The following is a 19175-nucleotide window of genomic DNA, read 5'->3' on the forward strand; positions in this document are numbered from 1 at the left end:
AGCGATATTATTAGAGAACACGTGTATAGGATTGTATAGAAATGATAATACATGTATTTTGATTTTATCTTAGAAACAGATTTGGCAAAGTGGTGTGTGTGTGTGTGTGTGTGTGTGTGTGTGTGTGTCACTTTCTAGCCTAAGTCCGCGTTGCATAGCTAAGTGTAATTACAAATAAATAAATAAATAAGTAAATAAATCAATAAATAAGCTATCCACGATAAAAACTGTGTTGGTGTGTTTCAGAAGTTTCTCGGTAGAATGATATGACAAAAAAATTAACCATGATCCACAGCTGTACAGTTCTACCCCAAGGTGATCGTCTCATCCAGTTTTATCCATCCCCCATTAATGCCGGATCCCAAAACATTTATGTAATGGTTTTAATGTCGGATATTTTTTTTTTATAATAATGTACAAGTAGTTTTGTCTCAAATAATTAAAGTAATAATTGTCTTTCTGCGTTTCGACTCATTAACTCTTTAAGTGCGTAACAAGATTGGTAATTACACTAATTCATCATCAATTAGGATTTTTAAGATTTCGAACTATTCACACCAGACGGCTACACAATCCTCCTTATGTGTTAAATATTTCCTTATTGTGTATGTTAATTTTCTCTCCCCGGTTAAATTAACAATCCCTCTTCCCGACGTTTCTTGAGTATTAACCCTGCAGGTGTTAGTTAAATTAATAGAACAACTAAACAAATAAATACCGTCAATAAAATCATAAAAAATAAAACTTCTTACCATAATTTGTTGGATCATGGTTCGAAGTGTCTAAACATCTGTAATTTTCTCTTGTCCAATAAGATCCACAACTTTGTCATGTAGTAAGGAAAGTTGGATCACATTTTAAACTTTTAGAATGATATAATACCTAACGTGTGAACTAAATTACAGTATACTCGCTTAATAACTTTTTTTTTCTTATTTAAACAGTAATACATTTTATCTCATTTTCTTTAGTATCTCTATGAATTATCAATAGTTTGTTATCTAATGTAGGAAATAATTTAGTATATATTATTTAATGACCTTACCTGTTGAACCAGAAATATAATGTTAATATTTTTTTTTCTCGTAAGCTTTCATTATGAGATCGATTTAGTACATAGTATTTTGATATTTTTTTTTATAAACTTTATCTGTGAATGAATAAGCTAATTAAGGTATTGTAAATAAGCTCCTACGTTCAGTATATCGTAGGTGGGATGATAATACTTAGTCCAATTAGCTGATGTAAAATGCGTATGTTGTCAAACTTCATTTAGTTTCCCCCAGTGATAACCACTTGAGTACAATACCTTAACTTGAGTACGATACCTTAACTTGAGTACGATACCTTAACTTGAGTACGATACCTTAATTTGAATACGATTCCTTAACTTGAGTACGATAGCTTAACCTCTTCAGTGCGATAACTTAATCTATCATACTCAAGTGCTTAAGAAATTACACTGAAGGGGTTAAGTAATTGTTCTTCCTGGATATTTCAACTTCTTGCTCCGTCACCAATTTTAATAGTAATAATGTATCACCGTACAGTCACCCCCTCCCCCCCAAAAAAAAACTAATATATACAAAATTGTGTTGAGAAAATATGACAAAACGGACGAAGGATTTTGACAACCCTACCGAGACAACAGGATTCATAGTGTTCATTCTGGGAGTCATCGATCACCTCCCCCCCACCCCCCATCCCGTCAATAATACTCGATTAAAAACTTATGTGTTGAGACGAGTGTATAGGGCTCAGCTGTATACGTGGCTTACAACCCAAACCTACCATTCGCCCAGGACTTGTTGAACTGTAGCTGGTGGTCAAATTTATCTCCTAAATGTGTGTACTACCTTTTCCACAGTGGCAGATTTATTCCCTTGTATTCACTCCCCCTTGTACTCTGGTATTAAAAATCCTATTCACCATCCAGGCGAATTCTTGTGTGGATGAGAATATCTACATTATTTTCCCCGACAGAAACACAATATTTTTAGGATCGATTTAATTTCCTCAACACCAATTATGTCCTGCAGGTTATGAGAAAAAATAATAGAATCAATAGTATTATCCATCAACATCTGTCTACACCAGATACTGTACTGTGAATAACAAATGTAATCCAAATATAAGTCACAGTTATTGTGTAATTTAGATATATTAAAACAAGTTACACCCCACCCCCCCCCCACCCTACCGCCATTACGTGTTTCATTCATATGGGATTTATATTCGTGTATCTCCCCATTTTCTTTGAGTCAGTCGTTCCCTAACCTTCCTCCGTTTTCTCCCTACTGTAGACGGATGTTTCCCACGGTGAGGGTGTCCTTCACGGGACTTCGGAGTGAGGACCGCTACCTGGTGCTGCTTGACGTAGTGCCCATGGATAACAAGAGATACAGGTATGTGTCCGGTCTACTTACCTATCATAATAATAACAATAAAAATAATTATGTGTGTGTGCACCAGAAAGTTATCACACACACACACACACACACACACACACACACACACACGTCAGGTAGTTTCATTCTAACCTAATTAAAGTCATGGGTGAGATAAACACTAGTAAAATCTAAGTTGTTGAAGAAAGAAGAAAAAATCAGTCGTCACATTACAGTAAGAGATGTTTTTACAAGAACATTCATACAGAACTTACTAGTGAACGTCAGCTTCTTCACAGGTACACTAGTAATTACTGTCACATATTCAATAATTTAATCACAGATACGCGTACCATCGGTCGTCATGGCTGGTGGCAGGTAAGGCTGACCCGCCACCACCTTACCGCCTCTACGCCCACCCCGACTCTCCCTACTCCGGCGACCAACTCAAGAAGCAGATCGTGTCTTTTGAGAAGGTCAAACTCACCAACAACGAGATGGACAAACATGGCCACGTAAGTTGACGCCTGAGATGTTCACTATTGTACCGTGTTGTCGTGTAAATTTCTCCTTTATACTCATGATGGCGCGGCGCGATTTTACGATTGCGCAAATTGCAAGTTCTAACGTAATGTGAATAAGCCAAGATTACCAGTAACACGTAAGGAACCACCTGATGATTCTCCCCCAGCTTATTTCACCTGAAGATTAACTACCCTAATGCTACCTGGAGAGATTAGGTTAGGTGACAATTAAGCTGAATGGGTGAATCTACAGGTGATCCCAGGTAGGATAAAAAGTTTGTAAATTCCATAAAACTTACAAAAAATTTACAGAGGTGATTACTCAGGTGTATTACGGTGATCCTCCCTCACAGATCGTGTTGAACTCGATGCACAGATACCAGCCGAGAATCCACCTGGTAAGACGACACGACTCTGGCCAGGGACCCGTGGCTGACCTCGACCTAGAAGACCACAAGACATTCATCTTCCCCGAGACCGTCTTCACCGCCGTCACCGCCTATCAGAACCAACTGGTGAGTGTTTGTCTGTCTTAACCTCTCGCTCATGGCAACAAACCCTCATATAATCTTTCTCTCTCTGACCCACCCCTCCCTTCCTCTTCCTCACATTCATCCCCTTTCTCGATCACACGCTCTTCTTCACCCTCTTACTCAAACACCTGTTACTCTTCCTCCTCTTCCTCTTCCCCTTACTCAAACTCGTCCCTACCTTTTCCCTCAAGTTCTGGGATAGTGAGAACGACTGTACATCACCCACCTTACTTTTACTCAAGTCTCTCGTTAGCAAATAGTATCAACACCTGTTCAAGCTTAATTAGACACCTGTTCTTTGGCTCACCTATGGGATTTATTTTCTAAGAACGGGCAGGTGTTATTCGGAGACCACACAGTAATTATGTCTACCTTTCCCACATATAGACATTCAGTGTTTTATTTTTGTTTATTTTTTGTTTTTTACACCGTGGCTAATCGTACGGAACAAGTCTTGTCACGTTGTCTCTCGCTTAAGGTAAGGTTAAGTTAGGTTGAAGGTTACCATGGTTTAACATTAGACAAACCTTTCTTGTGGAGTAAAATTATCACTAATTCGATCTACCTTCTCTCTTATCTTCAGTCTTGAGTGACCATAAGCTTCCTGGTGTTCACTCTCATGTGGTGAAGCATCGTAAAAGGAGTTGTCATATTATAGTGAATGCACAAGGTTGACCTATCATGGTATTATCTCACAGAACCTCTTGATATAACAACTAGTGTCACTCGGCAGGTGTCCATCAACTTACTGTACTGGCGTGTGTGTGTGTGTGTGTGTGTGTGTGTGTGTGTGTGTGTGTGTGTGTGTGTGTGTGTGTGTATGTGTGTGTGTGTATGTGTGTGTATAACTGATAACTCTTACAACTACCACCACACAATACTTATATTCTCGTACTATATTTAGCCACAAGTGTTACGATATAGACCAGCCGCCTCCTGTACAACTGCTACTTTTAGGCCACACTGAAAATATCACACCCAGCAAATGTGAAAATGTGAAGTGTGATTCACTTTCCCCCACCGTGATTATACGGCAGAATTGTTGCTGGCGGGCTGGCCACCCCATCACTGCGAAAAACCCACAACCGGGAATGATTAAGTTATTCTGTGTCCACTGGGAAATCCTAGTGCATTATCCCAATACGCTGACTGTGTCATTGAACGCCGCCTGCCAAATGCCGTGACGCGTAATTGTCGGAATTGGAATTAGTTGGATTAAAACAGCAAGTTGACGAACGGTACAGAATCAGTGTCTAGCTTTGATACGGTAAATGCCGTCAAACACAAGCATGACCACAATTATACTACAGTTTGCTGCCGATAACTCATTGATTACTGTCCATAAAGTGATGCACCAACTACATATATATATTGTTTTTAGAATTGATACAGCGTAGTAGTGTGGCCTGGCCGGTAGTATGGGTGTAGTAGTGTGGCCTGGCCGGTAGTATGGGTGTAGTAGTGTGGCCTGGCCGGTAGTATGGGTGTAGTAGTGTGGCCTGGCCGGTAGTATGGGTGTAGTAGTGTGGCCTGGCCGGTAGTATGGGTGTAGTAGTGTGGCCTGGCCGGTAGTATGGGTGTAGTAGTGTGGCCTGGCCGGTAGTATGGGTGTAGTAGTGTGGCCTGGCCGGTAGTATGGGTGTAGTAGTGTGGCCTGGCCGGTAGTATGGGTGTAGTAGTGTGGCCTGGCCGGTAGTATGGGTGTAGTAGTGTGGCCTGGCCGGTAGTATGGGTGTAGTAGTGTGGCCTGGCCGGTAGTATGGGTGTAGAAATCAATGGGGGGGGGCAGCGTGTAGCAGAGCCCACTCTCACTTTACTACAAGCTGTGGTTTATTGGGCCACGCCTGTGTGTAGCGCCCTCGTGGACACCGCCACTCTAATACTTCATGTTGTGTTAATACGGACTGTTTATCTGTGGTCTGTCATCACTGCGCATACTTCATACTATTTTACATCGTAAGTCGCCTAAATTTGCATTTATCTTATTGCATTTTATTCATCATATCTACTTGAAGGATTTACCGGTCATTCAGCTAAGATGGATCGTGTGACTGAAGCATCACTCGCTTGACACCACGTCTATTATGAGTAAGACCGTATAGTCGACCACCCCATTCTTCCCCAGCAAGACAGATCTACAGGTTGTGTACTTAAGACGTAAATGTAATAATCATCTTTCATTCAGATGTGTTACAAAATTAATAAATATCTCAATATCACGAGTAAACGATGAGAGAGACACACGCTAACGAACCAGACATATTGAGTGAGTGAAGAATGATCATCCGAGGCTCCGACGTCAAGAGAGTTGTGGGTGACAGGTTCTCGATTAAGTTGTCATTCAACATTATATCCTAAGTTTGGCTGTCAGGATATACCACAAGGACACGTCACACAAGCTGAGATTAACACAGCAAAATACAGTAATTTAAGAATACTGTTTAATCATTTTATTCGTATTACCTGAAGATTCTCCACCCCAGATTACTTAGACCTAAAGATTAACCAACCCTAAAACTATTTGGGTTGCGTTGGGTTGGGTTGGGTTGGGTTGGGTTGGGTTGGGTTGGGTTGGGTTGGGTTGGGTTGGGTTGGGTGAAATAAGCTGGGGTGATCCTTTTATCTTTCCAGTTGTCAAAATCTCTCACAAAACCGCTAAAGTAATGTGAAATTTGCTCTAAATCACATCGGCCAGTTATCTAATATACAACATCGTCACGTTATAAATATCATCATACAGACTGAGAAACGTTGAAGATGATTGTTCTACATAGTCTACAGTCTGTACACGATACCTACAATAGGAATCAATTGTATTTTTTTTAATATATGGATAAACAAAGTAATAAGGTCTTTAAATATTATTCTATCTAGATCAATATACATAACTATAAAATAACTAAAGGGAGTAATTCTTCCTCTTATACTTATAGATGTTACAATGTATTACCACACTTCAACACCTAAGAGACCTTTATGCACTTATTCCACATTATTAAATACACTAGCTATCAACATTGAGGCATTATGAGAGATAAATCACTAACTATAAAACCCCAGTAGAGAGAGAGAGAGGAGGAGATAGATATAGTATAGTCCCCCCCTATCAGAATAATGGTAAATAGCCTACATAGTCAGCCAGTGGGGTCCTTGGTTATCCCCGCCACTACCACCACGGCCGGGATGAGAGATGGTCGGAGGTGATTGCTTTGCTTCCCGACGGCGTGACAAACATCAGAGTCGTGGGTTCGTCAGGCCACACCCGACGCCATTCGTCACACATGCCATCTCCAACCTGACAGATCTACATCGCTATTCGTACTACGCTTTGTTAACTACATTACAATAATATCAAATACCCATACGAATATATTACAAAATTAAACTGTAAATACAACCCCCAGTCACTTATAAATTACATAATGTTACAGTCAATACATAACGGATTTTACACACGATGATTATAATATATAAGTGCATTGCTGAGCCCGGAAACTGATATTATACCCCCTACCCTCCTCTCCCCTCCCTTCCTCCTACCCTCCCTTCCCCCTCCCCTCCCCTCCCCTCCCCTCCCCTCCCTCCCTCCTTCCCCTCCCCTCCCCTTCCCCTCCCTCCCCTTCCCTCCCCTCCACACCCTCCTTCCTTCCCCCTCCCCCTTCCCCTCCCTTCCCTACCCACCCCCCTTCCCCTTCCTCCTCCCACCCAACATACCTCCCTAGTTTCCGCCTCTATACTATTTACCTTTCACCGAGAGTGTGGTAAACATCCCTGTCAGGTTAGATATGACAAGCATTTACCTCTCCCATTGACGTGTGGCTCCTGGCTACCATAACGAGCCATTCACCAGTGTACTCCTCTCTATTGATACGGGAGGCCTGGCGCATACAGAGCCGATGGCGAGGGGGATGACGATGGTCGACTTATACGCCACTGTGTGTGTGTGTAGTGTGTGTGTGTGTGTGGTGTGTGTGTGGTGTGTGTGGGTGTGTGTGGGTGTGTGTGTGTGGGTGTGTGTGTGTGTGTGTCTTAGGGAATAGTTCCATAAAAGCCTTCGTCACTGTTAGGAAAGAGCAATCACCTACAACCACACTATGATATCAAACTAACCATTGTTGACACCGATAATGGCTGGCTCCCAAGAAGTAGTGTAGATTAGCCATACACGTATCTACGAAGTGTCCAAGCCAGTAAAGAGTCAATAAAATAAGGAACAAACTAGCAAATAACCGAAATAAATTGGCTATATTTTTGTCATATATACATAGTGATAAAAGCTAAAACATCTATTAGGTTTGTAGTTAACTCTATTATAATGAAACTATTTATAGAACGTAATTCATACATGCTAAAATAACTTGATACATGTATGACGCTAAATAAAAACTGAACTGTATGAAAAAAAAATTAGTCATACGTGTAATTTTACCAGAGAGTTTAGCGCCTTACACACATTCTCGGTAAAATAAAGAAGCTGTGGTTTATAAAGCTACGAGTTGGTTAAATATTTTCCTTCCTTTCTTGAAATTATCTTTTTAGCTGCGTCTTCAGCTCTCTGCATCACCCTGACAGACTGTCGGAAAAAATACTGATCTCTATCAAACAGGTCTCCTAAAATCTACCGTAGCCACTTGACCTTCCTAAACTATAAACTAAACTTCCATCAACTATATTCTACTTCAACTAGCAGCACAGTATATAACTTTATGTATCACGTAATTGATTATAATTATATTTACAAATATATAATACATTAAATCCCGATACATTATTAAAGTGTATTAATACATTATAACACCATCATCATTTTGTAGTTTATATGAAAATCTGTTCTAATCTGTCAGCTCACTTTATATGACCTTAGTGTGAGAAAAATTAAATTGATCTGTTCCAAGTGCATGAGGACTATTATACACTGACCTCTCCTAGTGCTGTTGTATACGAGTGTTCCACTTTTCATTACACTCAGCTATTCTAATCACTGGTAGATATAATCACGGCCTCTAATACTGTATTTGATAAAAAGCTGTGAATTGTAGGGAGAATTTTATGGACAAGAAGCACCAGCAAGTAGAAAATCGTCAAATTCGTGGTTCATAATGTTCATACGTCCAGGCAGATGATTAATGGACCTTTGACCATTCACATTAAATTGACGAAGTGGTGTTTATTAACCGAAAGTCTCTCTCTCTCTATATATATACTGTACGTTCTTTGCCTGGACAGTCACATAAGGGCGAAGCGTCAGGCCACCTCCATGGAACAGATGTTAAGGACACACTCACTATGCTTCACAATTGTCCTCTGTTTGTCTATGCAAATATTAATTACTAAAGATTAATAGCGCCCTTTTATAACGCTTAAAAAAATCTAGAAAAGTAAACATCGTATGATAGTTTGATGTGCGGTGAGTAGGGGAGAGTATCCTTTTGGTGTCAATGCGTAACAGTCTGTGAAAGTTTGTTTATGCAAAGTGAGTTCTCGTCGCACCTCCTCCGGTAACTGTAGACACGCGCGCTACTCAAAGGCTTGATACATCACACTGACGGCAAGCACTGTATACAAAAAAGCAGTTCACTGGTTCTCCATATTTCATTCGTTTTTCAAGTGAGACCAAACTCAATTGTTCCATACTCGCTAATTTAGGATATCGGTTAACGGTCCAGTGTTTGAGATAATTATATTTCTTAACTAATGCTCATCATAATTTTGTTTACCAAATAATGAAAATCCCCCGGCTGGCTGTATGTCGTATATAAAACATCCACTATTCTAAGTATTAATAAAAACATAGCAAATGGAAGCCGTAACAACAAATGAGTTATATTAAAGTATCATTAGTTTGAAAGAGAGTATTATGCGTATTAATAAATTGATATATTGCGCTGGCGATAAATGTGCAAGAAGATCATTGTGGGTAGTGATATAGAAGAGTCTATTTCATGGCTGACAATAAATATTTCACGTTGTCTTTTTCATTTTTTTTTTGTCTTTTTAGTTGAGTGATATTTTGTTATAGAATATTAATTAAGAACTTTCATATTATTCATGCATGATTTTGTTTTAATTTCAATGTTCAAAATGTCAGATGATGTATTTGACAGCTGCACAGGAAAGACTAATAGACCACATACTTGTTTATTTATTAAGAAATATTCATTATTCTTTTTCTTGTGTATATGTAATGATGTTGTAAAATAGTATCACATATTTCTCACACTCCCCCTAAGGAATATTAATAATAACGACACGAAATTATGAACTATAGGTAATAGATCTCAAAATCGGAAAGAAATAAGCGAATATCATTATTTAGGAGGAACAGTGGAACACACATGGTAATGAAACGACATTACGTGAAGGTAAAATTGGTGTGGCAGTGCATTTAATGAGTTAATGGTGCGATGCGACTGGGGACACTTGTGGTCTGTGCTGACTGCGAAAGAATGGTAATGTAATGTCCTGACTGTGAAGATATTTCGTATATATCACCTGCGGTTTTGTGGCCTTCTGCTATATTTTCCTGGTTTGGAATATACCATTTCAGATTTCTTTAATTTTTTTTTTACTTTTTTCCCAGTGTGACGTGGCCTAATTTCTTCTAAAAAAATTATATAAATCCATTGATGATAATTTTAATATTTTTTTTAGAACCATTTGAATATTTCTTGATAAATTAATATGGCGCAAGAAGTAAAAAAAAATTGTTCTTATATAAAATACAATTTGTTTTTATTTCACTCTCAGTCTAAAAGTTAACATGATTATTAATAAGTTGTCATAGGTTTAGTAAATGGCTCTTCAAAGATTATATACAAAATTATTTTCCCTTCATTATTCACCATCTTCGTTATTACCATCTACATATTATCATTTCCTTATTATTCACCATCATTAATATTACCATTTTCATATTATCCCTTCATTCATCCCTATAATTATCACACCCACGAGTCAAGAAGCTCTCAATAGGAAGTCACAATCACCTCTACTCTAAAATACAATCAACGTCATGGATACGAGAAATAATTTTATCCCTCCCCCCCTCCCCTCCCCCCCCCCCAGTTCTCACCCTCCGTCCACCCAAGTGATAAGACAAACATATTAAAAGAGCTTTGAACGGATATATATATAACTTATTGATTATATTATTCAATCGATATCATATTTACAAAAAATTAACGTTGAAACTTAAGATTTGAATATAGTTATTTCCCTTAATAATGCTTTTTTTTCAATTTATTTTCGTATATTATTCCTTATACAACTGGTGTATTTTCTGTATTTTTTTATTTTTAAGTGTATGTAGTATACTGTAGAATGTTTATCGTCAGAAAATACAGCCATTCAGTGATAAAATACAAGCGATACATTTACTAAACTGTGGAGAGATACCGGATAGCTGGCAACCCTCACACTTCTTCATTGTTATGTTAATGTAAACAGTTTGGGGGCGGAGGGGCGGGCTGGCAGTAGCTTGTGAGTAGCGCTCTACACACACACACACATACACCCATACACTCACACACACTCATACACTCACACACACTCATACACACACACACTCATACACGCACACACACTCATACACGCACACACCTCATACACACACACATACACACACACACACTCATACACACACACACTCATACACACACACACTCCACACACACACTCATACACACACACACACTCATACACACACACACTCATACACACACACACACACACTCATACACACGCACACACTCACACGCACACAGTCATACACGCACACACTCTCACACACTCATACACGCACACACTCACACACGCACACACTCATACTCTCTCTCTCTCACACACACTACTTGCTGCCGTGGCGGTGTTGTGTGAGATGCAGTTTAAAATTGGTCTTATGCTCTGGCTAATGTCTCTGTACGAAGTTAATGTTGTTGTTGTTATCATGGTAAAGTGCGGTAGAGTGTGGTAATTGGCGTAAGTGCGGTAGAGTGCGGTAATTGGTATAGTTTGCTTGTTGAATGTTAAGTGATGTAGTTAAAGAGAAGGATGTTGGTTATTAAGGTGTTGTCAAGTCTGTAGTTAGGATCGTATAGGCGGTAGTTACTCTCGTTATTATGCTAAAACCGCAACTCGAAAGGTGGCAATTGAGTAGAGCTTTAGTGGGTCATTGTTGCCTCTTAGAATGATGATTAATTTGTCGGTCTGTTTTTTACTTGATGTCTTGGTGAAGTGTTCATATAGTGAGGGTTAGTAAATTAGCGTAGAACGTTTGGTAATGAATGTAACTACTGGTGTTTACGTGTAATTCAACTGCTAAGTGGCTGAAAGTATCGCTTTGAATTTTTATCTTAAGTAATGAAAAAATATGTAGATACGAGGATTAATTGGTTTTTTGATAGTTTGAGGTTAGTATATTAGGAATGTTTTAATGAAGATGAAGAACTACTGGATTTTTTTCTTTTCTTTTAGAGTAACTTAATCTATTAAAGGTTTATTGTTTTATCGTATCGGGTGTAATGACTCAGGTGTATAACTTGATTAGGTAAATTATATGAGAGATCTAAGTGTTCAACATCACCACCTCCTCGACTCCCCCCAACGCCACCTCCTCGATTCCCCCAACACCTCATCGGCTTCCCAACACCACCTCATCATCTAACACACCTCCTCCTCCAACACCTCCTCATCGACTCCCCAACACCACCTCCTCGACTCCCCACCACCTCCTCCTCGACTCCCCCAACACCTCCTCCTCGACTCCCCTAGCCTAACCTAACCTACTTCTTCCTTAACTGCAGCTGCTACAACCACCCCTTCTCATCCATGGTCAACCTTCTCTCTACGAGTTACCTACGAGCTCTATCTACATCCATTGCTCAACTGCCTAACTACCCACAAACCATTAACTATTAACCTATCAACAACCATCATTTTTTTTTTTACTGAATTTCCCGAGTCATATTTTGCTTATTTGCTTACGAACTTAACTATCTTTTCATTGCCCCCATAACAAGTCCTACCCATAGCCCCTTCTCTCCACCACACACACACACACACACACACACACACAGTTTAACCAAAAAAAAAAATCGAGTTTTGCGGAAAATTTTCAACACATTCACATTTCTGTCAGGTTCTTGCCTAAAGTTATCATTATTATTATTTTTTTATTAAGACCAAAGAGGTGATTGTTCGTGTTGATGTCTTACTACCTGTCCTTGTTATTTTCTAAGCCATGTTTTTAACTACCATAATGATCTTGACTGTGATAACGGCATTCTCTTGGGAGGAAAACAATAGCGTGCCAAATATCACCTCTCGTTTGGTGCCCCGCGTGACAATCAACACCGTATCTGTATATGACTGAGGTAACTTATTGCCCCAACGTGCAGACGGCGTGAGATATATTTCCTTTTTATTTTTAACTCTCAATTTCAGCTTTTGTGTCGTGTGAGACAATAAGAAGCCCACCGGTAGTATTTGTCAACAAGGAAGATCTTTATGACGTCTGTGTTTTTCTGGGTCTTTCATTATCCCTTCACCAAGACTTCATTCTCGCTTTACTTACAACAGGTCACTTAGCTCCGGCCGGGAACCAACGCGATGACGGGAAATTTTTAACTTACTGCTCTTGTGTATAATTTAAAACTCTTAAGTGCGATTTTTTTTTATATTTTCACAAACCAATGTTACGCAGTACAGAAAGTCCTTAGTGATTCACCTTGATTTTAGTTGTTGAAGCGTAAGTGATGCAGTATAACGTCATTACCATTATTTGTATATTCTTTAATTTATTCTGTGTGTGTGTGTGTGTGTGTGTGTGTGTGTGTGTGTGTGTGTGTTTCTACAGCACCACTTGGGAGACTTCTGAGACTATGAAAGAATGCTTGATAGACAAAATTTAAAAATAAAATAATTAAACCTAACGTGAGAATTTGGCGAAGTTAAAACACAGAGAAGGTAAGAGAAGGAGGAGAGAGGAGGGAAGGGGAGGAGGAGGGAGGAGGAGATGGGAGGAAGGGGAGAAGATGCTGCTCCACACCACCACAATATTACAGGTGTTAAAATGAGGTAGCCGCTGCCCTCCTCAGCACGTAAGGTGGTTGAACCTCTAGTTAAGACATGTGAGGTTAAGCCTTAAGGAGAGGTGAGGGATATGCTGTTCTTGCCCCCACTTCCCAATTCCCATGAAGGCAATGTCATCAATATTTCTGTCTGGACTGCCAAGTAGTACCTGCAGCCACGGGTTGTATACGGCAGCGAATACTACTGCTTGTGGTCTTTGGTTTTCTGAGCAGAAGTGAGTATCGTTAAAGATGAAAGATGTTTGTAACTCTGTATACGATAATTTGAATAGTATTATAGCCCTTGCCAGATGCTTGACTACTCGTTCAATTTCATTACATATTAAAATGACTTAAAAAAAAAAAAACACACATTCACAAACAAGACTCAGAATAAGAAGTACGACACAAATGGTATGTCCTAAAAGGTCAAACTATCTGAAGCATAAATAAATATACCTTAACTTGGGATTTCTAAACTCATAAAAGAAAGTTATCGTACGCGGCACCTCCCCGCTGGTCTTCCCCCCTCCCGCTGGTCTTCCCCCTCATCCGCTTATCATATCAACCAATCCCTGGTGAGCTCGCATCGAACGCCCGCTGAATAGTTGATGAAAGCGCTCACCTTATTGGTTTTCACGCCCGGTTGAGATATGAAAGCGGCGACTTGATTGGCTGATATGCGACGGAGACATGGAAGAGGCCGGATCCTTCCACCAATCATGCCTCAGATAAGATAAGGATGATTGAATGACAGGGGACGAAGACGATTTGGGAGCCCTTGGGAGGTCTCTGGCCGCCAGTTAAACATTTTAAGTATTTCTTTCAGCTGCGGTGTCAAAACCCAGAGGACATACTGCAGGGTTTTACTACGAATACCGCCACATTAGCTGATTATATTTATGGTCCGCCGAGTGTTTTTAACCTCCAACGATGTTATAGAAATCACCTAAGATTCTCCAGACTGTTTTAGGCTGGAAAGATGTTCTATAAACCAGCCTGAGATGTAGTTTTTATTTTCTTAATGCTGCTTCTTTTGGTTTATTTACCTGGTATGTGTTTTTTGGGGGGTTTATATCGTTCTTATAAGTTTTATTTAATGTGTCGTTTTGTAAGTGTGTATGTCCAGGTGTGTTTATACTATCCTTAACCAGACTAATGAACACTGGGTCTTTAATCCAACTATCATTCCTTCTAGGTTTCTTATAAGTGTGAAGCTCCATTAATCTATTATACTCTTGTGTACCATCATTATATTGGTTATTGTATTACTTTATTTACAGTATTATTCTGTTCTTATTTCTCTCACTATCTTAGCTTTCCCCTTTCTTCACTATCTCTAGTATCTCACTTCTCTCACGTCTCTCACTTCCCTCACGTCTCTCACTTCTCTCACGTCTCTCACTTCCCTCACGTCTCTCACTTCCCTCACGTCTCTCACTTCCCTCATGTCTCTCACTTCCCTCACGTCTCTCATCTCCCCACAGATCCACAGCTCCAAGATAGACAGTAACCCGTTTGCCAGGTTTAAGGACTCGTCTCGCTCTGACTTTGAGGTGAGTCAGCACACACAGACACACACACACACACACACACACAGACAGAGAGCGGAGGTACACACACACACACACAGACAGAGACAGATAAACACACACACACACACAGACAGAGACAGATACACACACACACACACACAGACAGGGCAGATAAACACACACACACACACACAGACAGAACAGATAGCTTTTACACACACATACAGACAGATACACACACACACAGACAGACAGACACCTGAACAGACAGACAGACAGACACACACACACACACACACACACACACAGATGCTTATTTACAATGTTGTTCGTTTTTACCCTCTCTATATTTATTGAATATGTATCTTATGCCGCTTAACTTCAACCTGTCACCCAACCCTAACCCTAACTAACCTGCTCCTGCTTCTTCCTAACTTCTTCTTCTAACCTATCACCAACCTAACCAAACCTAACCTATCACCAACCTAACCTAACCTAACCTATCACCAACCTAACCTAACCTAACCTATCACCAACCTAACCTAACCTAACCTAACCTAACCATTTCCACCACCACCACCACCACCACCTCAACACAACCATAACCATTCCTCCCACAACAATTACCATAATCACCACAACCATCACAGCCACCACCATTCTAACCACTACTACCACCACCACTACCACACCTTAAATTCATTACATCTACAACTCTACCTGCAGTAAGTACCTGTATATACCTCTCTTAACACAAGCCACCAACCACCTCAGGATTTCTCTCATTGCATTGTCGTTTCCGTCTCCAACTGGGTGATTCCCGGCGCCGTCCATTTCCTGTTTGTGTTGCAGGACCACCGCGTAATGTTCCTGGTGATTTGTGTTTTATCGGTGTGTGTGTGTGTGTGTGGATAGTAGCTTGTTGGTGGTAGTGGACAGGGGTGAGGGAGATGAGGTGTTGTGAGGGTAAGGGTGTGTGGAGGTGAGGGAGCGGGTGAGGGGGGAGGGATGAGGGAGGGAGGGAGGGAAATGTTGTTTGGTCCGAGAGGTTTGTTGTTGTTGTGGTGTGCGTGTGTGTGTGTGTCGTCTGCATCCCTAACCTTCCTCTGATGTTTAGTAAGATTTTCCAGAATATTTACGTGAATAAGCCTAAACGTTTTGACAACACCAAAGGAATCAAGAGTCGTATATCTTACCTTATAAATGAGTTCCAGTACCTGTAGGCAGCTCAGGTGTTTCACTATCGTCAGTCTCTCGTGTGAATTAGGAACTTGGAGGTGGAATTTTTAACACGAGGAAGCAGTTGACGTCTCTTACAACACAAGATCTATAGTAGTTAACGTCTCTCACAACACAGGATCTATGAACACCTGTACAGTACATCAACTAACGCTTCACTCTCCTGCCGGCCGTCAACACTCAATCCAGGAGGCCGACCCATCACTCTCTCCCGCAATGATTTTCAAGGTAGTGGCGTGTAGCACTAACCGGCCAGATGTTGTCACCTCCGAGGCAGCAGGATTAGTGGGGGTGAAAACAACAACAAGCCAACAACTCTTAATTCAATAGTTTCTCATTTGATTGTCGGATTGTGTTTTCATTGTAGTCTCTCATTTGACTGTCGGATTGTGTTTTCATTGTGTGTATATTGGTGTTACATGTTGAAACTTACCTAAATAGTAAATATTATTTTACAATTTACCTTAATCGTAACTTTTTTATTGTGTTGTATGTTGATGATTAGTAAATTTCGTCTATTTACACTTTATTTTTAATGTTACGTCTGTGAATTTTTTTTCTTCTTATTTTTATATTATTTTTAAGATGCGTAATTGTTTTTATCTTTTCTCTCGTCTCCAGTTTATTGATATTTTTTTTGTTAGTTTTAGATTCTTGTTTACCAAAAGTTTATCGTTCAACTTTATTGATTATTATTGTCAGTCCTCCATCCTATCCATGAACTCCGAGACTCGTGAACCTGTGAATCCGACTCGTGAACCTGTGAATCCGAGACATCACACAGTGCTCCCATCTACCTGTATGTGTGTGATGTCTCGGATTCACAGGTTCACGAGTCTCGGAGTTCATGGATAGGATGGAGGACTGACAATAATAATCAATAAAGTTGAACGATAAACTTTTGGTAAACAAGAATCTAAAACTAACAAAAAAATATTAATAAACTGGAGACGAGAGAAAAGATAAAATATACTGACGATCTATTTTGGAGGGTGGATGAACGTATGTTATAATTTATTGAATATTATCATCCAGTAACCTAGTATCAGTCATTATCAGTGTTATCAGTACACCCATCACCGGCGATATCATTTTTAGTTACTTAATTACAGAATTTATGAATGATTATAATATTTAAAATATCGAAATAACCAAAAAAAATCATATACAGGTGAAAATTAACGAAACATACAAAATAATACAACAACATACAATATCATCATTATCATCAACACAACATACCTGATAATACAACCAACATTAATAACACCAACGTTGTATATGCTGTATAATAAACTGATAATCATACACGATAAAAATGATTCAGTCTATGATAACTTTAATAATAATGAGAGCAATAATACCCCCCCTTGATAAATTGTTTCCATTATAATACCATAAAGATCCGCTGTGACAATAGAGTTATCAGTGCCATCGTTAACAGCGTATATGGGTAATCACGGCTGCAGCATTTCCACGTCATCATAAAACTTGCAGCCTTATACCACCACCACCACCAGAGTGTGATAGTAAATTGATTAGCTGTTTAAATCACATGGTAATTATAGTATAAATAACAGCACTCATAATGGCAGGTGTATAATAGGATTAATGTGTTGCAATGTGTAGGTGAAAAGTGTTGATAAGGAAGTGAATGTTTTGGCAAAGTGGTGATTGTATTGCAGTGTTGCTTCAGGAGGTTTATATGAATACTTAAACTCAATTTAAGAAAATAGGTCACAAATAAATTATGGTTTATTGTCTCTTAACTTTTTTGGTTTAGTGTTTATAAATGACTTTGTTGTTATGTTTAGAAAATTCACCGTGGTTAAGTGTGGAAGGGTAGACGAAATTGGTTTTTACGTTGTGTCTCGCTCGAGGTTAGGTTAGGTTAGATTAGGTTAGGTTAGGTTAGGTTAGGTTAGGTTAGGTTAGGTGTTGTCTTGTGTGTTGCTGGAGATAGTGCGTGTCCATTATTCCTCTGAAAATTATACTCTCGTCTTAATCATTATTGAAGATCATATATATATATATCAGATCATATAGTCTATTTATAGTAGTATTTAAAAAGGAAATTAATAACATCAAGTGATAGAAATACAACACAAGGCATCAAAGCTGAATATGATATCCTTATAAAGTTGTTGAAGAAATAAAGAAAAAAATTTACTTGACATCTCAAAAATTTCTACAGTTTTAGAAAAGTTTGGAATCAGCGTCAATTAAAATCTGATGGAGAATAAAAGAGGTACTAACGCCTCTCTCTCTCTCTCTCTCTCTCTCTCTCTCTTACTCCGTCTTTTTCTCCCCCTCTCACTCCATATTCCTCCCCTCACTCCCCCCCTCTTCCTCCCCTCACTCCCCTCTCTCTCCCCTCACGTCACAGGGCTGCCAACAACTACCCTCGACCCCTAACGACCCCGACACCCTAACTGCCGGTCACACTTCCCCTCAGACCACCCGGGTGACGGAGGCTGAGAGGAAGAGGAAGGGAGAGATGGAGGGAGGTGATAGGAAGAGGGGGAAGGGAGGTGGGGGAGAGAGAGGAAAGATGCAAGAGTAAGACGAGGAGAAGTGAAGAAGGAGAAGAGGAGGAGAAAGATGAGAGAGAGAGAGAGAGAGAGAGAGAGAGAGAGAGGTAGTATTAGTTGATGGGACGGAGCGAGAGGTGTAGTCAGAGTGGGCAGGTAAAGCTGAGAAAGTACACTCACTGGAGAGGGTGATGGTAGGAGATCTGGAGGTGTTTTTCCTTAACCTGGCCATGTGTGTGTGTGTATGTGTGTGTGTGTGTGTGTGTGTGTGGTATTGTAGTATTAGTGTAGTAGTGTGTGTGTAGTAATGTGTGTGTGTGTGTGAAAGAGATTACCTAAGATGGGAAATGATAGGGAGA

The 19175-nt window shown here is 39.7% G+C and overlaps 1 protein-coding gene across 1 annotated transcript in view; it reads left to right on the forward strand.

Annotated features, from left to right (window-relative positions):
• Positions 1-2307: 2307 nt before the first annotated feature.
• LOC121859900 overlaps positions 2308-19175 on the forward strand; it is a 33591-nt gene continuing 16723 nt past the window's right edge. Inside the window, exons 1-4 of the mRNA XM_042356862.1 lie at positions 2308-2405; positions 2731-2902; positions 3265-3426; positions 14999-15067. Of these exons, the coding sequence (XP_042212796.1) occupies positions 2308-2405; positions 2731-2902; positions 3265-3426; positions 14999-15067 (501 nt within the window). The remainder of the gene's footprint in view (positions 2406-2730; positions 2903-3264; positions 3427-14998; positions 15068-19175) is intronic.

The sequence above is a fragment of the Homarus americanus genome, unplaced genomic scaffold (genome assembly GCF_018991925.1).
Source record: "Homarus americanus isolate GMGI-L3 unplaced genomic scaffold, GMGI_Hamer_2.0 scaffold25509, whole genome shotgun sequence".
NCBI classification, from domain to species: domain Eukaryota; kingdom Metazoa; phylum Arthropoda; class Malacostraca; order Decapoda; family Nephropidae; genus Homarus; species Homarus americanus.